General features: G+C 37.7%; 1 protein-coding gene across 4 annotated transcripts in view; it reads right to left on the reverse strand.

Moving 5' to 3' along the window:
* Window positions 1–16,430, reverse strand: part of Scfd1 (sec1 family domain containing 1) — a 97,852-nt gene extending 81,422 nt beyond the window's left edge. For 2 of the 4 annotated variants that reach the window (XR_006147123.1, XM_042677391.1), the window contains exons 1-3: window positions 16,311–16,406; window positions 10,913–10,983; window positions 7,099–7,208 (exon numbers count right to left, since the gene is read on the reverse strand). Coding sequence is in view for 3 of the 4 variants with exons in the window: in XM_042677391.1 (XP_042533325.1) it covers window positions 7,099–7,208; window positions 10,913–10,983; window positions 16,311–16,362 (233 nt within the window). In the remaining variant the exon portion in view is untranslated. Of the gene's footprint in view, window positions 1–7,098; window positions 7,209–10,912; window positions 10,984–16,310 lie in introns of all 4 variants that reach the window. The other 2 variants (XM_042677392.1, XM_042677393.1) reach the window with 2 other exon arrangements.
* Between the last annotated feature and the right edge of the window lie 495 nt (window positions 16,431–16,925).

Here is a 16,925-nt window from a genome sequence, read left to right on the forward strand (position 1 = left end):
TGTTTGTTTTGATAGTACTGGGGATTGAGCTTACAAAGCCATAACCTCAGTTCTTTTGCTTTTAATTTGTTTTCTATACAGGGTCTCTTGCTTATTGCTTTTAATCTATTAGTTAACCCAGTTTTTTTTTTTTTAAATACTGTTTAACTCTGTAGGTACAGAGTATTTATTGGTTAGATCCTAATTCCTCTTTATTTTTATTTGTTCTGTTTCAGTTACTTATTTTGATTAATTCCTAGGATAAATTCTCCTACCACTACTCTCTTCAATGAAAACTAAAGTACATAAAAAAAAAAATCCCTTTGCTGGGCAGTGGTGGTTCATGTCTGTAATTCTATCTACTCAGGAGGCTGAGATCTGAGGATTGCAGTTCAAAGCCAGCCTGGGAAGGAAAGTCCATGAGACTCATCTCCAATTAACCACCAGAAAACTGGAAGTGGTACTTTGGCTCAAGTGGTAGATTGCTAGCCTTTAGCTGAAGAGCTGAGGGACAGCGCCCAGGTCTATAGTTCAAGCCCCATGACCAACAGAGAAAAAAAAAATCCCTGTATTCCCCCCTCCTTTTAAAAAAAAAATATTGAGTGGAGAAGTGGAAGAATGTGAAGCTTTCCTAAAAGGGAAAAGGGTAAGCTGGAGGAGTCTTTTGAAGCGATAGAAAATTTAACCACATATGAAATGAAGCATTATTTTTCTTCTTTTTTTATGAGACGATGGTGATACTAGGATCTCAGGTCTCAACGTTTGCTAGGCAGTGACTCTATACTTGAGCCATACTCTCAGCCTAAGTATGTTTTCCAAACCAATTTCCTTAAAACTTAAAGACTTAACCCATTTTTTTGATGTTTGTTTTCTATATATGGTGCAGGGCTATGTGCATGCTAAGCATACTTTACACTGAACTTTCCATCCACAATCTAATTCTTATTTGTTGCTTCTTAAGAGATAGATACAATTCTCACACACCATATATGAGATAATACTAAATCATAGTATCTCTTTATTCTTTCTGGTAAGATTTTAATAAGTTTGTATCAGTAAATAAGATAAATATTCTATTTCTAGAACATCCTCTTTTCTAGTCTTTCTTTAATCAAGAAAAGAGGCACATACTGCTGGCAGATTTACATTTCATAATTTTCTTCTGTCTACTAACAATGAGAAGCATAATGATATGGCTGCTGTATTTGATCCTTTTTTGTGCTGGCTGTCCAAATGCCAAAAGGACTACAATTACCATTTCATATTCTGGAAACCTGTGGTTACTGTTCCCAATATATCTGCCTAAACTGACTACATGAAGCTGCAGAGCTTCTGCATGGCAAACGACATAGCTAGGAAGAGCAATAGAAAGATCTTCACCAGCCATACAACGAACAAAGGTCTCATATCTAAAATATACTTAGGACTCAAAAAATTAAATCCCCCAAAAATAAATCCTCAAAGAAATGACTGCCCCACTAATCAGTGGGTTACAGACTTCAAGAGAAACTTCTCTGAAGAGGAAATAAGAATGGCCAATAGACATATGAAGAAATGCTCAACCTCCCTAGCCATAAAAGAAATGCAAATCAAAACAACATTGAGATTCCACCTCACCCCAGTTAGAATGGCTATAATCAAGAACTCTAATAACAACAGATGCTGGAGGGGATGTGGACAGGAGGGAACCCTACTGCATTGTTGGTGGGAGTGTAAACTTGTTCAACCACTTTGGAAAGTAGTATGGAGGTTCCTCAAAAGACTCCACATAGAGCTCCCTATAACCCAGCAATCCCACTTTTGGGCATTTACCCAAATGATCACAAACAAGAACACACTAAGGCTACCAGCACAACTATGTTTATTGCAGCATTATTTACCATAGCTAAGAAATAATGTCCCTCAGTAGATGAGTGGATCAAGAAAATGTGGTATATATACACAATGGAATTCTATGCCTCCATCAGAAAGAATGACTGCTCCATTTGTTATGAAATGGAAAGACTTGGAAAAAATTATATTAAGTGAAGTAAGCCAGGCCCAAAGAAAATAATTAGTACATGTGTAGGACAAGCAGAAAAGGCCAAAAGCCATATACATATGATCATATAGGATGATGTTAAGCGAAATGAACCCCAAGTTAGGGACACAAATGTCTTTTTTTTTTCATTCTATTATTTCTAACATAATTATAATGTACCATGTGATTTTTTTGTTGCTTTGTATGTTCCTCCCCCATGGTATAACCCCTATTTTCACTGTATTTGATGTCAGTGCCCTGCATCTTGTACACACACTTCTCTAATTTGAGGAGGGGAAGGGAAAAAACAAAATTCTTAAATAAGGATACAGGTTGACCCATTGTAACAATGAGATGTACAAAACACTATGTTGAAAATGAACTTTAGTAATACTGCCAAAATTAATATACAAATTCAATGCAATGCCTATTAAAATCCCAATGACGTACATCACTGAAATACAGAAAACAGTCCAAAAATTCATATGGAACAACAAAAGACCTAGAATAGCCAAAACAATTCTAGGGAATAAAGACAACATGGGAGGGATATCCATGCCGAACTTCAAACTGTACTATAGAGCTATAATAACAAAGACAGCCTGGTACTGGCACAAAAACAGACCCAAAGACCAATGGAATAGAAGATCCAGAAATAAATCCACAGGCCTACAGCCAGCTGATATTTGACAAAGGAGCCAAAAACATACAATGGAAGAAACACAGCCTCTTCAACCACTGGTGCTGGGAAAACTGGGCAGCCACATGCAGAAAAATAAAAGTGGACCCCAGCCTATCACCATGCACCAACATCAACTCAAAATGGATTGAAGACCTTAACATTAAACCTGAATCTCTGAAACTACTGCAGGACAGAGTAGGAGAGACACTTGAACTAATAGGCACAGGAAGGAACTTCCTGAACAGAGTCCCAGGGTCACAACAAATTGGAGAGAGACTCGACAAATGAGACTACCTTAAAATAAAAAGCTTCTGCACAGCTAAAGTTATTGCAACCAAGCTAGAAAAACAGCCAACTAATTGGGAAAAAGTATTTACCAGCAATATATCAGACAAGGGGTTAACATCCTGTATATACAGGGAACTCAAGAAACTAATCCCTCCCAAACCTAACAAACCAATTACTAAATGGGCAAGGGAACTAAAAAGAGACTTCTCAGATGAAGAAATAAAAATGGCAAAGAAACACAGGAGGAAATGTTTACCATCCCTTGTTGTGAAGGAAATGCAAATAAAGACAACCCTGAAATACCACCTTACCCCAGTCAGAATGTCCCACATCCACAAGTCAGCCAACGACAAATGCTGGAGGGGATGCGGAGAAAGAGGAACCCTGTTACACTGCTGGTGGGAATGTACACTTATACAACCACTTTAGAAAGCAGTCTGGAGGGTCCTCAGAAAGCTAAATATTGGCCTCCCTTATGACCCAGTCATACCACTTCTAGCCATCTACCCTGAACAACAGGAACCAATATACAAGCACACATGCACCTTCATGTTTATTGCAGCACTGTTCACAATAGCCAGGATATGGAAAAAACCCAGATGCCCCAGTACAGATGAATGGATCCAAAAATTATGGTATCTATACACAATGGAATATTATGCAGCCATTAGAAATGACAAAATAATGGCATTTGCAGGACAATGGATGGAGCTAGAAGAAATCATGTTGAGCGAGGTAAGCCAAGAGCAAAGAGACAAACAGTACATGGTCTCCCTGATAAGTGAATATTAAATCCAAAATGTTAGGTGATACGACAAAATTAACAGGACTTAAGCAACAAAGAACTAAACTTCTCTGAAGAAGAAAGAAGGATGCCCAATAGACACTTGAAGAAATGCTCAACATCCCTAGCCATAAAAGAAATGCAAATCAAAACAACATTGAGATACCACCTCACTCCAGTTAGAATGGCAAAAATCAAGAACTCTAACAACAACAGATGATGGAGGGGATGTGGACAGAAGGGAACCTTACTTCATTGTTGGTGGGAATGTAAACTTGTTCAACCACTTTGGAAAGCAGTATGGAGGTTCCTCAAAAGACTTCACACAGAGCTCCCCTATGACCCAGCAATCCCACTTTTGGGCATTTACCCAAATGTTTACAAACCAGACCACACTAAAGCTACCAGCACAACTATGTTTATTGCAGCCTTATTTACCATAGCTAAGATATGGAACCAACCCAGATGCCCCTCAGCAGATGAATGGATCAAGAAAATGTGGTATATATACACAATGGAATTCTATGCCTCCATCAGAAAGAATGACATTGACCCATTTGTTAGGAAATGGAAAGACTTGGAAAAAATTATATTAAGTGAAGTAAGCCAGGCCCAAAGAAACATAGGTCGCATGGTTTCCCTTATTTGTAATATCTAGTATATGTATGAGTCAAGTGGAAAAGGTCAGATAATGTGATGTTAAGAAAATGAACCCTTAGATATATATTTTAATGTCTTTTTTCTTTCATGCATGTGTTTCTAACGCATTTATAAGATTACTTCTTTGTTGCTTTGTATGTCCCTCCCCCACAGTATAACCCCTGCTTTCACTATATTTGATGTCAGTATAACTTGTGGAGGGATGGGGAAAAACAAGTCAATTAAGGATACAGGTGGGCCTGTTGCAACAAGGAGAAGTACAAGTTGTCATGTCTAAAATGAGCTTTACAACGTCGGTGGGGGGGGGGGGGGGGGAAGGATTGGGATTGGGAGGAGGGAGGCTGGGAAGGGATGTGAAGGGTAAACAAAGGAGGAGGCTGCAATGCTTGGTAAGAAATGTATGCATTATCCTGCCCATGTAATTGTAACCCCTCTGTACAGTATGTTCACAAATAAAATAAAATTAAATTAAAAAAAAAAAAAAAAGAAACAAAGAACTTCCACTCATCTGGTCTAACCACTACTAAATAACCCCATGCTGCTGATCACATGTATGGTGTATATGTGTACATCATTATATGTTATAGACCGTGATAGACAATTTGCTCCAGGAAAGTTAGAATGAGTTTGTGACTTTAAATGAGCATCATTATCCCACAATACTGTGAAATTTGGAAATTATGTAATCACTTAATCACAATAAAAAAAAAAACAACACCAGAAAACTAGAAGTGGTGCTATAGCTCAAGTGGTAAGAGCATGAGCCTTGAGCTGAATTGCTCAGGGACAGCTCCCAGGCCTAGAGCTCAAGCCCCACGACTGACCAAAAAAAAAAAAAAAAAGAGAGATCTTTCATGCGATTGTTTCTAACATATTTATAAGATTATATCTTTGTTGCTTTGTATGTCTCTTCCCCATGGTATAACCCCTGCTTTCACTATATATGATGTTGGTATATGTGGAGCGGAAGGGAAAAAACAAATCGTTAAAACAGGGATACAGGAGGACCCATTGCAACAATGAGTTGTTATGTCGAAAAACGAACTTTACAACTTTGGTGAGGGGACGGGAGGGGGGGGGAGGATATGAAGGGATGGGAAGGGGAAACAAAGGAGGAGGCTACAATGCTTGATAAGAAATGTGCTCATTATCTTACCCATGTAATTGTAACCCATCTGTACAGTATTTTCACAATAAAAAAAATTATTAAAAAGAAAATGAACTTTAGAACTTCGGCGGAGGTGAGGGGGAGTGTTGGGGGGAAGCTGTGGAGGTGAGAGGGAAGAGATGGTAGGAGAAAAACAAAGGAGGAGGCAACAATGCTCAATAGGAAATGTACTCCTTACCTTGTTCAAGTAACTGTAACCTGTGTACAGCATTTTTACAATAAAAAACATACAAAAAACAAAACAAAATCTGCCTAATCTAGCCTGAAGAACCCAAAGCAACTGATGTACTATTTTCTACAAACAGGGAGAATATGCGCCCAGGCAAGGATCACAGGAATTCACAACTGTAGCTGTGCAACCTTTCTCTGCTCTGGTGACAACTTCCGTGTACTTCCAAAATGGCCATCTATACTGTTACTCTTAGGGAAGTACTGAATTTGGCTTCATTCCTATTAGTTACTGAGCCATTATGCCTCAGTAGAATAGCACAGTAATGGTCAAGCAGTCTGGCACATTTTAGGTATTATCTAGTTGTCTACTTGTGGGACAATCACTTAAACTTTCTAAACATCTGTCTGTACATTAGTAAAACAATTAAGTACTTAAAAGTGCCAAAGGTAAACCATGTACATTGATTATTAATTTCCAAAGACAGAATATTGAACTAAACTTCTGTTTAGTTTGTAAGAATTAACAGGTTACAAGCCAGATGCTGGTGGCTCACACTTATAATCTTAGCTACTCAGTGGGCTGAGATTTGAAGATTTTCCTGCCAGCCCTGGCAGGAAAGCCTGTGAAACTCTCAGCTCCAATTAGTTATCCAAAAAGCTGAAAGCAGAGCTATGGCTCAAGTGGTAGAGTGCAAGTCTTCAGCAGAAAAAGCTCAAGGACAATGCCCAGAAATAAAAAAAAAAAAGGAAAAACCTGTTAAACAGCATATTTCATCAAATCTAGGGTAGTTACCAATTTTAGGGTATATATTTTATGTATTATTAAGAAGAATGCTGTCCACTACAGCATGCAATCAAATATAATAGAGGTCCTAATCATAGAAGTACAAAAAAAGTGAAAAGTGTATTTAGAATTGATGCAGCTGGGGCTCAGGGAATAGCTAAGTGGTAAGGTGCTTACTTAGTGTGAGGCCCTGTGTTCAATCCTAAGCATCACAAAACAAATAAATAGTATTTATAAAAAAGTAGAACCTATTACAAACACTTTTAGAGAGGGAAGACAGCGTAAGAGTATCAGATCTTTAACCTTACATACAGGGTCAACTAAGTCTTTGTGAAAAAGATAATCTAAGACAGAGTCTCAGTGTAAGGACTAATTTTTAACCTCAGAAATCAGGACTGAATAAAAGAAGATATAGGGGAAAAATTGTTTACACCATATACTGTAAACCAAGACTAGATTTCCCTTCAAATGTTCCTTAGCAATTTGATTCAGGGTAGTAAAAATAATTCTTTCAAAATGTTTTTGAAAATAAATGTTATTAATAGAAATTCTTTAAACTCACAGATGCAGAGTGATTCCCATGTCTCTCAGTTCTTTCACAGATAGCAGAGGAGAAATTATATCTTGGCCAAATCTGTCATAAATGAGTACCTTAGGGGGAAAAAAAGTTTTTTGAACATCATTAGTGTAGAACTGATCAAATCCATATTAAAAATGTTGAAGTATATTTATCCTTGATTCAATTCAATATTTTCCATTAGTATTCACCAAAATATCCATCCATGTAGTAATATATTGTTTTTTTGGTAATACTGGGGCTCAAATACAAGGTCTAGCACTTGCTGGGCAAGGTCTAATAGTTAAGCCATGCACTCATCCTTGTACTTTACTTTTCAGATGGGGTCTTGCAATTTTGCCTGGGACAGCTAGGATTATAGGCATGTATCAACACACCTGGCTTACTTTGTTCAGATGGGGATCTCACTAACTTTTTGCTTGGGCTAGCCTTGAACTGTGATTTTCCTGATCTCTGCCTTCTAAGTAACTGGGGAGACAGATTTATGTCACCACTGTACCTGGTTATTTCAGTAATATATTTGTAAAATCGTAACTTGTCAGACTAAAACAAGTCAATAACAACATAAATTTGTATTTTTTACTTTGAATTACTGAGGTTAGAACTGAAGTTCTCATGCTTAACAGGCAGATGCTCTACCACTGGACCTGTATCTGCAGCCCTTCTTACTTTGGCTATTATTTTTGAGAAAGAATGTGACAGATTTTGCTTGGGCCTGACCTGATATTCTCCTATTTATGCTTTCTGAGTTGCTGGCATGACAAATACATGCCACCATACTCAGTTTCTTGGCTGAGATGGGGTTTCATTAACTTTTTTTTTTTGCCTAGGCTGGCTTCAAACTCTGATACTTCCTGTCTTTTTACCTCTTGAGTAGTTGGGATTACAGGAGCCAGCATGGCCACCACATATATGAACTTCTTATAAAACAAGTTTTCTAAATAAAAAAAAAAAGACTATGAAATCTTTATCTTAAGGTTTTTTGTTTGTTAGTCATGGGGCTTGAACTCAGGGCTTAGGCACTGTCCCTGAGCTTTTGTGCTCAAGGCAACCACTTTGAGCCACAGCTCTACTTCTGGTTTGGGGGTTGTTAATTTGAGATACGCCTCATGGATTTTCCTGCCCAGGCTGTGTCTGAACCAGGATTCTCAGATCTCAGAGTCCTGAGTTGAACATACAGGAAACTCCTACCTCCCCTATTGTTCTTTTTGTTCTAGTTCACATATATCCTTTTTAAAAACAGAAACAATATAAAAATTGGTAGCCTTAGACTGGGCTACCAGTGGCTCATACTTTACTCAGGAAGCTGAGATCTGAGGCTCTTGGGATGAAGCCAGCTCAGGCAGGAAAGTCTGTGAGAATCTAATATCCACCTACTGAAAAAGCCTAAAGTGGAGCTGTGGCTCAACTGGTAGAGACAGGAATAATAACTTTAACTGGGCTTTGAACTCAAAATTCATTTGAATTAAGCAAATAAAAGATCTTCAACTGCTAATTTTTCACAACTACTCTAATAATGCTTTATGGAGAAAGAAATTTCATGAGGATGAAATCTATTACAAAAATACATTTTCCTTAATGCCACAATTTCCTCTAGAGAAGCTAAAAATCTTCCTTGTAGCTATAAGAATTAGATGTTGTATCTCTCTCAAAATGCTTCTCTCTGTGTATATATAGTAGTCTTCACCCTATACCTCCAGATTCACTTTCATTTTTAATTTTAATTTTTTACTGTTATTGTAAAGATGATATATAGAGCAGTTTTATAAGTCAGGAAATGAGTATTCTTTTTTGGACAATGTTACCTCTCCTCTTGCTCTCTCCCAGTTCAGTTTCATTTACCCATGGTTAAAAAATATTAAAAAAATATAAAAATATGTTATATATAAAAATATATAACATATATATAAAAATATTAGAAAACAATCCTTAAGTTTGAGGCTATGTATTGCTCTAAGTAGCATGATGAAATCTCACATACTCAATTTCATCTTCTCAAAAACCTTCTCACAGTTCTGGCCCATACTACCCAGAACATGAACTGTCTGGTTGTCTATTATATCCATTCTGTATATACAACTGTCTGCCTTGGTTATCAGATCTGTTGTCACAGTGTCATGGTGAGTGTTTTTGAGTAACCCTAATTTTACTTAATAATGCCTCCCAAATGCAAAAATAATGATGCTGGCAGTTTAATTATATCATATTGATAAAACTATTCTATTCATTAGTAATATTCATCTCTTTCTATGCCTAATTTACAAATTAAACTACATCTTAGGCATACATATATGTGAAAAAAACAGTAACTTTGAGTGACTAGTTCTAGGACACTCTACAGATTTCAAACTCCTTGAATATGCAAATTACTTGAATAAAACTGCATAGTATTTCCACATGACCTATACCACCCTCCTATATACTTTAACTGCTATACAAATAGTTGTACTATTTTGTTTAGGGAATCATGAAATCAATGCCTGTAAATGTTCTGTACAGAAACAATTATGGTTGATGAATCTATACATGGGAATTCACAGATATGGAGGGCTGATTGTACAGGGTTTGGTACTACGTGCAGTGTCAGATATTCACTAGAGTGGGGTTTTATCATCCCCAACAGATAACAGGTATGGACACTGTAGCTCTATCATTCATCTTGTAAAACTGTAAAAGTGACAGGTAGGGAAAATATTGGGCACAAATGGGCACCCAAGAAATTCTCAAGCTATTTAACTCAAAAGCTCAATTTAGGCCTTAGAAATACAATGAATAAGTACAGTTTTGCAAGTTACCCATCCCACCCCCCAAACACACACAAAGGCAGGAAGACCTAGGGGATACTGTAGTTTAAACTATGAATTCAATAAAGATCACTTTAACTACCTTGAGAATTGATCCAAAGCAGTTGTAAGAATTCATAAAAGCTTCAACACAGCCTGAATTCTCACCAAGATGGCTTGTTTATAATTCTTCTCAAAAGATAATAGAAAGATTGTAAACTAATCTACAATATTATTGTCTCTTTGAAGAAAAAGATACTATTTCAACAAAAAGTTTAACATAAAGAAGCATATACTTCAGGTATTTTATATGCTATTCATCATTTCTTCAAGGAGAAAGATTGCTTTCTGATCCAACAAGCAGTTTTACTGATCATTTATTGTCTCAAAAATTGGTTAACAATAATTATGGTTTACTGATTATTTTCCAGTTTGTGGATCAAGATGGATCAGTTCCTCTCAATTTGTGTAAGTATGAGAAAACTTGTAGGATCCAAAATCTGGACTTGCAAAGCTAGGAAATGAAACATCAAGTTGGGTTAAGACTTACTTAAGAGACTAGAAAAGTCTCTTAATTTAAGATAAGCTGGAGCTCACTATCACTATTTTCTATGGTATTTCCTAAAAATGTTTATCAAAATAACTCAAAATAAGATGTTACTTTAAATAAAAATATTTGAATAATATGAATTAAGGGGGCTGGGAAGGTGGCTCTGTGGTAGAGTGCTTGCCTTGCATGCATGAGGCCCTGGGTTCGATTCTTCAGCACCAAATAAGCAGAAAAAAAAAAGCTGGAAGTGGTGCTATGGATCAAGTGGTAGAGCGCTAGCCTTGAGCTGAAGAGCTGAGGGACAGCGCCCAGGCCCAGAGTTCAGGCCCATGACTGGACCCCAAAAATAAATAAATAAATAAATAATGAATTAAATATTTATAAGGGGTTATTCAGTATTAATAAGAAATTCCCTGTACAGAAGCTAGAAAAAGGAAATTATTTCCCATGAAAATAAAGCTCTTACCTTCCAAACTGGTTCTCCTGTGCTGTTCTTAACATGAGGCACATTAAAATTCAACATACGCTTCAAAGCCACTGAAAATGACAAAGTTTTGTAAAATATTACTACTGTTTTTCAAGATTTCTTTTTTGTCCTATATTTATCATTTATTGTCTAAAAACAAAATGCACCAATCAATCTAGCAAAACTAACTGAATGTCTGAATGTGGAGTACAGAAATGGAGAGACAAGTGGTGAACAAATGAAGCAGTGGTACTCACTAGATATTATGTTGAAAATGAAAATGGGCAGGACAGGAGGGAAAACCTGGGAGAGAGGGAAGGAAAGGGTGATATTGTCCATAAAGAAATGTACTCATGGGCTGGGAAGGTAGCTCAGTGGTAGAGGGCTTGCCTTGCACGCATGAGGCCCTGGGTTCGATTCCTTTGCACCATATAAGCAGAAAAAAAAAAGCCGGAAGTGGTGCTATGGCTCAAGCAGTAGAGCGCTACCCTTGAGCTGAAGAGCTGAGGGACAGTGCCCAGGCCCAGAGTTCAGGCCCCATGACCAGACCCCCCCTCAAAAAAAGAAATGTACTCATTACCTGATTTATGAAAGTGTAACTCATCTGTATACAACATTTATCATAACAATAAAAATAAAAAATGACAGGGTGTATAAAACTAGGGATCTGACTTTACAAGATGATCTCATCATAAGATGACATTTTTCATAAATAGAATAGCAATGTGTCCTCACTGTGAAAAATGTTCAGAAATATGCTGGATGTTTTTTTGTTATTTATTCCCTGACAAGACCATACTATAATTTATGTAGACAGAAATTTATTCAGTCATGATCATACTATAGTCTAATAAATGATGCTGTTGTCTTTTTATTACTTGGCTGACAGCATAGATCAAGATTAGTTTTCCTAAAATCAAAATAATGTGAGGTATACCCAACTGGTACAAACATAAGACCTCCATATAGGTCTGTTTTACAGTTCCACAAGTGAACATTTTACAATTGATTTATTCCATCAGATTCACTGAAAAACGATGCTATTTAAAATGTTGTGCTCCTATGGAAAATATGAAAAATTTCCATAGAGGCAGTATATAACTCATAACTCCAGCTAAGGAAATATATAGTTTCAAAAATCATAGCACATTTCCATTTTAGTGTTTTATTATTGCTCAATTTTTCATTCATCATACTAGGCTCAAAATTTTCTAAGAAAATGAGAACTTCATACTACATTTCTATGTGAAACCGAGATGACTAAACATTCAAGAATATGTTTGAGTTACATGATTTAGTGTTTTTGTTTTTGCCAGTCCTGGGGCTTGAGCTCAGGGGCTGGGGTACTATCCTTGAGCTTCTTTTGCTCAAGGCTCACACTCTACCACTTGAGTCACAGCGCCAACTCTGGCTTTTTCTGTTTATGTGGTACTGAGGAATTGAACCCAGGGCTTCATGCATGTTAGGCAAGCATTCTACCACTAAGCCACATTCCTAGTTCATGATTTACTTTTTTAAAGACTGGCAACCTAAAAGCCTACTGGGTAGGTTTATGAAACCATTTGGATCTTAAGACAGAATCATGCACATTTCAAGTATATAATTCTAAAATAATACAAATATCAACTTATAATGTATCCACTCATTAGAAAAGCCTATTAAATACTTGTATTTTGAAGCAGCTACCTGATCCTATAATACTGCTATCACTGAAGATATAGAATGTCAGAAATATATGGTTATCCCTTGGTATCTCCAGAATGGCTTCAGAACCCCAATCCCCCGTGGATACCAAAATCCTTAGATGCCCATCCCTCCTACAAAATGGTGCAGAAATATAGCCTACACAAATCCTCTCATGACTAGATTACTTTTTATAGCAAAAACAATGTAAATGTCATGTAATGTTATTGTTGTTATACTGTATTGGTTACAAAAAAAAAAACCTGGAAAAGTCTTTAGTAGACACATTTTCTATTTTGCAGGTACTAGTGTTGAACTCAAGAGCCTCATGTTGAGTGATCTTGCTTGCTCATGGCTGATGCTTTATCACTTGAACCAAACCTCCAGGCCATCTTTTTGCTACCTTTTTTGGTGCCAGTGCTGGGGCTTGAACTCAGGGCCTGGATGCTGTCCCTGAGTTTTTTGCTCTACCACTTGCACCACTGTGTTGCTTCCAACTTTTTGGTAGTTAGTTAGAGATAAGTCTTATGGACTTTCCTGCTGTAGGTGACTTTGAACCATGATCCTCACACCTTAGCCTTCTGAGTAGCTAGGATTACAGGCATGAACCACCAGCACATGGAGATGAAGTACCTCAGACTTTTCTGCCTGTGCTGGCTTCAAACTGTGATCTTCTAAGTCTCAGTGTCCAGGGTAGGTAGGATTATAGGCATGAGTCCCCATTACTTGGCTCTTACAATATTTTTGATTTATGGCTGGTTGGAGCCATGAGTACACAACCCATAAACAGAGGCTAACTGCATTTGTATATCTATGTGTATATATTAACTTAATTTGTAAAATGTTAGCATCTAATGTCCATCCAACATAATATATTAACAAGAGCATATGACTACCTCAAAGACTCAGATAGTATATTATATAAAATATAAACAAAAGGAAAATTTAGTACTTAAAACTGAAATACAAGAGGCACACAGGTGGTTCCAGGATTCATACTTAGTGTGCTTTTAGTAAAACTCTTCCTGCCAAACCCAGGCAATAATATCACTACTCTGGCATTTGTGCCCCCGAAGAGAGAAAATCTGTCTCATGGGAGACCACTCGATTCTCAGGTGTTTAGTATTCTTCATGGTTAGGCCTTAGTTAATTAAAAGAAGCCAATCCCAGCAGATAAATTCACATTTGTATTCTCAGCCCAATACAGGAGACGTGGTCCAACTGAGCCATCACTAGCTAACTTGTTCGGATCTTTTGATACTACTATAGGTGTGCTATTGAAGAATATGGCCTATGTTCAAAGTATATAAGAATGTAATTCTACTATCATGAACCCTTCAAGGTCAAGTCACTGCTTTTAACTGAAATTATAGTTTTCTTTTATTGGTTCTAAACATACTATCCATAGTCAAAGCTTGGGTAAGGTAATTTCACAGTTAACTCAGAATATTTTCTTCCCTTCGTAAATGTTGTCATTGATTTTTATTATCCACTCATTCACTCAATCAATGCTTGGTGAATGCTTACCAAGTGTCTGGCACTGTTGTAGGAATTAGGGATCTAGCACTGAAAAAAACAAAAGGAATGAAATATCACCTTGCTTCAATGAATTTTCGTTCTAACTAAGGCAGTTAACAAAATAAAAACACGTGGTATATGAAAACATGACAACTGAAATGAAGAAAAATGTGACTAGGAGGAAGAAAAGGTGATGATGCATAATTTTAAATGGAAATCAGAGAAATCTCCTAAAGAACATTTGAATAAAAGCTGAAAGAAATGACTGATGTGAGGGAGTAAGCCTTGCAGTTACCTTTGAAAGAGGATTCCAGAAAGAAGAGAAAAATAGATTCTGAGGTTGGAGAATCCCTGGCATATCCAAATAAAGTGAGAATAACAGGGACTACAAAGATGTAAGGTGAGATTATCTAATAATAATGTGAAATCTTGACATATTAAGATCTATTTCTATAGGGGGAAAACCTCTAATGTTAGGTTTTAATGTTCTACAAAGTTTCTGCATCTTTTACTCTAATACAAATTTAACCCTGAAAAGCTCCTTTTACACTGATACACCAGCATTCAGTAAGTAAAAATGAGCTAATTCATTTTGCTTTATTAAGCTATTGTAAGTGTACTGCTATCACAAGAGGGGTCTATATTTGTTTACAAATAAAAGGAATGTCAAGCAGTCTCCCCAAATCTTATGTAGGTTTTCCTCTTATTTATTTTCCCTTGGCTTTATGTGACAGTGTTTTACTAAATTATCTATTAACAAATGCAGAACATGGGGTGTCCATGGCTCATGCTTGTAATCCTAGCTACTCAGGAGGCTGAGACCTGAGGTTCCCAGTTCAAAAGCAGCCTGGGTAGGGAGGACAGTCTTATCTCCAATTGACCAATGAAAAGCCAGAAACAACTGTAGCTCAAGTGGTAGAAATCCAGCCTTGAGTGAAAAAACAAGCTAAGGCAGGTTCTGCCTTCAAGCCTCAGTACAGGTGTGAGAGAAAGGAAGAGAAAGAGAGAGGGGGGGAGGGAGGGAGGGAGGAAGAGAGGAAGAAAGGAAGAGAGGAAGAGAGAAAGAGAGAAAGAGAGAAAAAGAGAAAGAAAGAAAGAAAGAAAGAAAGAAAGAAAGAAAGAAAGAAAGAAAGAAAGAAAGAAAGAAAGAAAGAAAGAAAGAAAGAAAGAAAGAAAGAAAAGAAAAAGAATTCATTGTTTTGGATATCATTCCTAGATTGATGTCTTACCTTTTTTCTTTTTGAAATAAAGGAATTGATATAAGCCAAATTCTTTGTAGGTCACACTAACTACTTTTTTTATGCAAAAGAGGATAATTTCAGGAGACAAAATTTCAAAGTATAAACATTTTTTTTGGATGTCTTGTGTCTATTATCTCCTGAGAATAACCTCGCAATCTTCAAGACCAGCATAGTTACCAGGTATAACCTATTAGTTTGTAGTTGATATGTATACAATTAATTGTCGTCACTTGTTCACAAATAAGGTAACATTTTAAAAAGATGAGAAAAAAAGTACAACTGTGTCTTTGCTACATTTCTCTCACAAATGCAAGCTAAATAAGAGTGTTCAACCGAAGATAAAACTTTTACACTACTGTAAAAACAAATCTGTCACATGAAACGGGTAAGCTATTACGTGTTGCTATTCTCCAATCCGTTCCGGCAGGCTAAAGAATAAATTTTTTGCTAGGCATTTTCCTTCAAGTTTCCCCCCCAAATTATAGTCTAAGGGAGAGAGGCAGCACAACATAAGCCGCTTTGTGAAAAAGTTAATGAAAAACAAAACAAATTCGGGAGAGGTAAACCATGCACACAATCTGCGACTACAGAGCAAAGAAAATACCAGCTGCCAGCCCTGGCCTTGAAGGCTTCCCGAGGCCCTGTGTGGCTCGGTAGCAAGCAGTGCGCCGAAGCCCAGTAATGAGGGGTAACGGTAGCAAGCAGTGTGGGTCGGAAGCAAGCGGCCCAGCAGTTAGTAGTGGTTGGGAAGCAAGCGGTGTAACCAAGGACACTTCCACTTCAAGCGAGAGGCCGTGTCCCTACAAACTCAGAGAGGGGTTCTTGATGTTCTAGGGGACCAGATTAAACTCCGAAAAGTCAGTCTCCTAACAGCACAGCACCACGATAGAAAGCATCAAGCCGAGGGAAGAGAAGTCGCAGCTCGGGCACTGAACTGCTAAGAAATAAACCAGTACCTGTCTGCCTCTCTCGAATGCTGGCTGCGGCCGCCATCTTGCCCCTCACCATGCAGCGCCAGGCTGGCGACGGGAGCCCGAAGATGACGTGGCCGACCTTCCCGCCCCGGAAGCAGAGCCCGAAGGGGCGGGGTCACGAGCCCAGCGGCTGGCCCGGCCCCGCCCCGCCCCGTTTCCCCCGCTGGGCGGGCGCTCCATTTACCGGGTTTTCCCACGCTAAACTGAGGCTTGGGACCAAGCATGATGTAGCAGTGAGAAACTGGGGCGAGACTCCTCCGTTAGCGGGGTCAGTTATAGCGCTCCTAAGTGGTTCAGTCCTAAGGATGTCAGCTTCCTCGTGTTTCCCCGGGCGGCATGAGTTTTTATTTACGTGTACAAATGAAAATGTCAGAATTAAACCCTTTAATGTAGGTTAATAAAAGGGGTAAGGCAGATACAAACGTGTGCACACACACCTATTAAAAAAGATCATCTTTTTCGTTATTGTCCATATGTTCATTTTCCTTCATGCGTCTCAGAAATATAAGGAGCTGTGCCACTCCTGGTGAGAATGTACATTAGTGCATACATGATGGAAAATGCAGACATTACAAAAAATTTAAATGGAAGTACCAA

This window comes from Dipodomys spectabilis, unplaced genomic scaffold, assembly GCF_019054845.1.
Source record: "Dipodomys spectabilis isolate Male_0828 unplaced genomic scaffold, ASM1905484v1 ptg000038l, whole genome shotgun sequence".
NCBI classification, from domain to species: Eukaryota; Metazoa; Chordata; class Mammalia; order Rodentia; family Heteromyidae; genus Dipodomys; species Dipodomys spectabilis.